Raw genomic sequence first — 3,122 nt, forward strand, 5'->3', positions numbered from 1 at the left:
GAACCTCCTTGTTCAAGAATACACGCCCTTAACAAATCTTCCAACGATTGGATAGTCCTCTCCGTTTGACCATCCGTCTGAGGATGATACGCCGAACTCAACCTCAACTTGGAACTTAAAGCTTCTTGCAAACTCTTCCAAAATTCTGAAGTGAACCTCGGATCTCTATCCGAAACAATACAAAGAGGAACACCGTGCAGCTTCACAATAACATTGGTATAAATCTCCGCCAACTTCGACACCGGATAACTTATGTTAATAGGAATAAAGTGAGCCGACTTCGTAAGCCTATCAACAATCACCCAAATAGCATCACATCCTCTAGATGTATTCGGTAAACCCATCACAAAGTCCATGGAAATGTTATCCCACTTCCACTCAGGAATTTCTAACGGTTGCATCAACCCCGCAGGTTTCTGATGCTCCACCTTTGATTTCAGGCAAGTCAACACGCTTACACGAACTGAGCTACTTCACGCTTCATTCCCGACCACCAAAATAATCTTTTCAAATCTTGGTACATCTTAGTCGCTCCGGGATGAATACTCAAATTACTCCTATGGCTTTCTTCCAAGATCATCCTTTTTAAATCCACATCATCGGGAACATAAATCCTATCACGAAACCTCAACACACCTTGTGCATCCAATTTGAAATCCTCATTCTCAGATTGTCCGAGTCCAATGATCACATCAACAAGTTTCATATCCAACTTTTGAGCCTCTCTAATGCTATCAAGAAAATCATTGTTAATCTTTAACATACCCAAAATCACACTTCTTGGTGTCACCTCGATCACTAAGCTCATATCTCGGAATTTCTCAATCAACTCCAACTCTTTCATCATCAAGGTCGACATATGCAAAGTATTCCTACTTATAGCATCGGCCACCACATTCGCTTTTCCCAGATGGTAGTTCAACCCAAAGTCATAATCCTTTAGCAATTTCAGCCATCTCCTTTGTCTCATGTTTAGCTCTTTCTGATCAAACAAATACTTCAAGCTTTTATGGTCACTAAAGACTTCAAATCTAGATCCATAAAGGTAATGTCTCCAAATTTTCAAAACAAACACAACCGCCGCAAGCTCCAAATCATGCGTAGGGTAGTTCTTCTCATGAATCCTCAATTGTCTAGAAGCATAAGCAACCACTTTACCATTCTGCATAAGCACACCTCCTAATCCCATCTTCGAAGCATCGCAATAAACCACAAACGGTTCCTCGGGATTTGGCAAAATTAAAATCGGAGCTGTTGTCAACGTTTTCTTCAACTCAAGGAAACTTCTTATCTCGGTAACTGATGTAGGAGCTTCCCATTGCAACACCGCATCAATCTTCGATGGATCAACCACAATTCCGTCACTGGAAACAACATGACCAAGAAAGCTAACTTCTCTTTCTGGCGGTGCACTAGGAATCTCATCGGTAAAAACTTCAGGGAAATTGCACACCACTGGCAAGTCCGCAATTACAGCCTGACTCTCCACAGACAAGCTTGCCATCAACAAGAACACCAACGCGTCTTCTTCTATGAACTCCTTCAATTGTTTCTTGGATAACAATTCTGTTCTTCCCTCTTCTTCGGCAGAAGAAAACCTCACAGTGTTGTTGTAGCAATTAATATGAACATAGTTGGATTTCAACCAGTCCATACCCAATACTACATCCAACCCGACAAGTGGCAAACAAACAAGATCAACTACAAAATCTTTACCAAATATTGACAAGGGGCAACTCTTACACACAAGAGACGAAGATACCGTTCCCTTAACGGGAACCTCAACAATCATATCTCTACCCAAGGAAGACAAAGAAAGACCCAATCTTTCAACACAATCCGCAACAACAAAACAGTGTGTGGCACCGGTATCAATAATAGTAATTAAAGGAATGTTATTAATGAAACAAGTACCTCGAACAAGTCCATCTTCATTTATAGTCTGAGTTCCCGACAAAGCAAACACTTTACCACTCTCTTGTCCCCTCTTTGGCTTCTGACATTTAGCACTGATATGTCCTCCTTCCCCACAGTTAAAGCAAATAACATCCTTCTGCTTACAATCACGAGCCGCATGTCCCGGCATACCACCACAGAAACATCTCGTTTCACCAAGCCTACACACATTACTCGTGTGACCCGGCTTTCCACACTTGAAACAGATAACATTAGCAGAAGCATCTCCCCCACTTGTTCTTCGACCCGGAATCACTTTCTGTTTCCCTTTTCCAACCGGAGTTTCATATGGCTTACCACGGCTGTGTTTGCCCCTTCCTCTATTCTCAGACAAGATCTTATAGTGTGCATTGTTGTCCTCTTCAAAGATTCTACAACTATCAATCAGATCCGCAAAGACGCGAATCTTTTGATATCCCACAGCTTTCTTAATTTCCGGACGCAATCCATTTTCAAACTTGATGCACTTAGAGAATTCGGCATTCGCTCCATCATAGTGAGGATAGAACTTAGCCAATTCAGTGAACTTAGCAGCATACTCCGTGACTGACAAGTTCCCTTGCTTCAACTCGAGGAATTCAATCTCTTTCTTTCCTCGCACATCTTCTGGATAATACTTCCTCAGAAATTCTCTACGAAACACTTCTCAAGTAATCTCCTCGCCCGCAGTTTCCAACCTTAGACGAGTGTCCACCCACCAATCATCGGCTTCACCTGACAGCTTATGAGTTCCATAACGGATCTTTTGCACAAGAGTGCAATCCATCACTCTGAAGATTCTTTCAATCTCCTTCAACCAAGCCAAGGTTCCTTGCATGTGACTATTCACATGCAGGCGCCAAGAGCAAGGGCACCTCTTCCTTGCATGTGAATATTCACATGCGTGCGCCTAAGACTATGGATACTCTACTTTTGTCATTGCATGCAACCAATCACATGTTGCGTAGGTTGCAAACCTAGTAAGACCCCCTCATCTATAAATAAGCTTCAAATCACAATATCAAATCATCTCCAACACTAATCATTTATACTCTTTCTTTACCACACTCTTTCTCTGCCACACTCAAGCTCTGCAACATCAAATTATGTCTCTGTTGACTATGAGTGATGAACACAGAGGAACACTCGAGAATATCTCGACATTTGTATGTTATCACTCTCTTTTT

The 3,122-nt window shown here is 41.9% G+C and overlaps 1 protein-coding gene across 1 annotated transcript; it reads right to left on the reverse strand.

Moving 5' to 3' along the window:
- Positions 1 to 454: 454 nt before the first annotated feature.
- On the reverse strand, positions 455 to 2,773 carry LOC127123807 (uncharacterized). The gene is made up of 3 exons (XM_051053987.1): positions 2,634 to 2,773; positions 999 to 2,588; positions 455 to 731 (listed from the first exon to the last, which is right to left on the reverse strand). Exons 1-3 carry the CDS (start codon positions 2,771 to 2,773, stop codon positions 455 to 457), a joined length of 2,007 nt encoding a protein of 668 aa, XP_050909944.1.
- Positions 2,774 to 3,122: the final 349 nt, after the last annotated feature.

This window comes from Lathyrus oleraceus, chromosome 2 (assembly GCF_024323335.1).
Source record: "Lathyrus oleraceus cultivar Zhongwan6 chromosome 2, CAAS_Psat_ZW6_1.0, whole genome shotgun sequence".
NCBI classification, from domain to species: domain Eukaryota; kingdom Viridiplantae; phylum Streptophyta; class Magnoliopsida; order Fabales; family Fabaceae; genus Lathyrus; species Lathyrus oleraceus.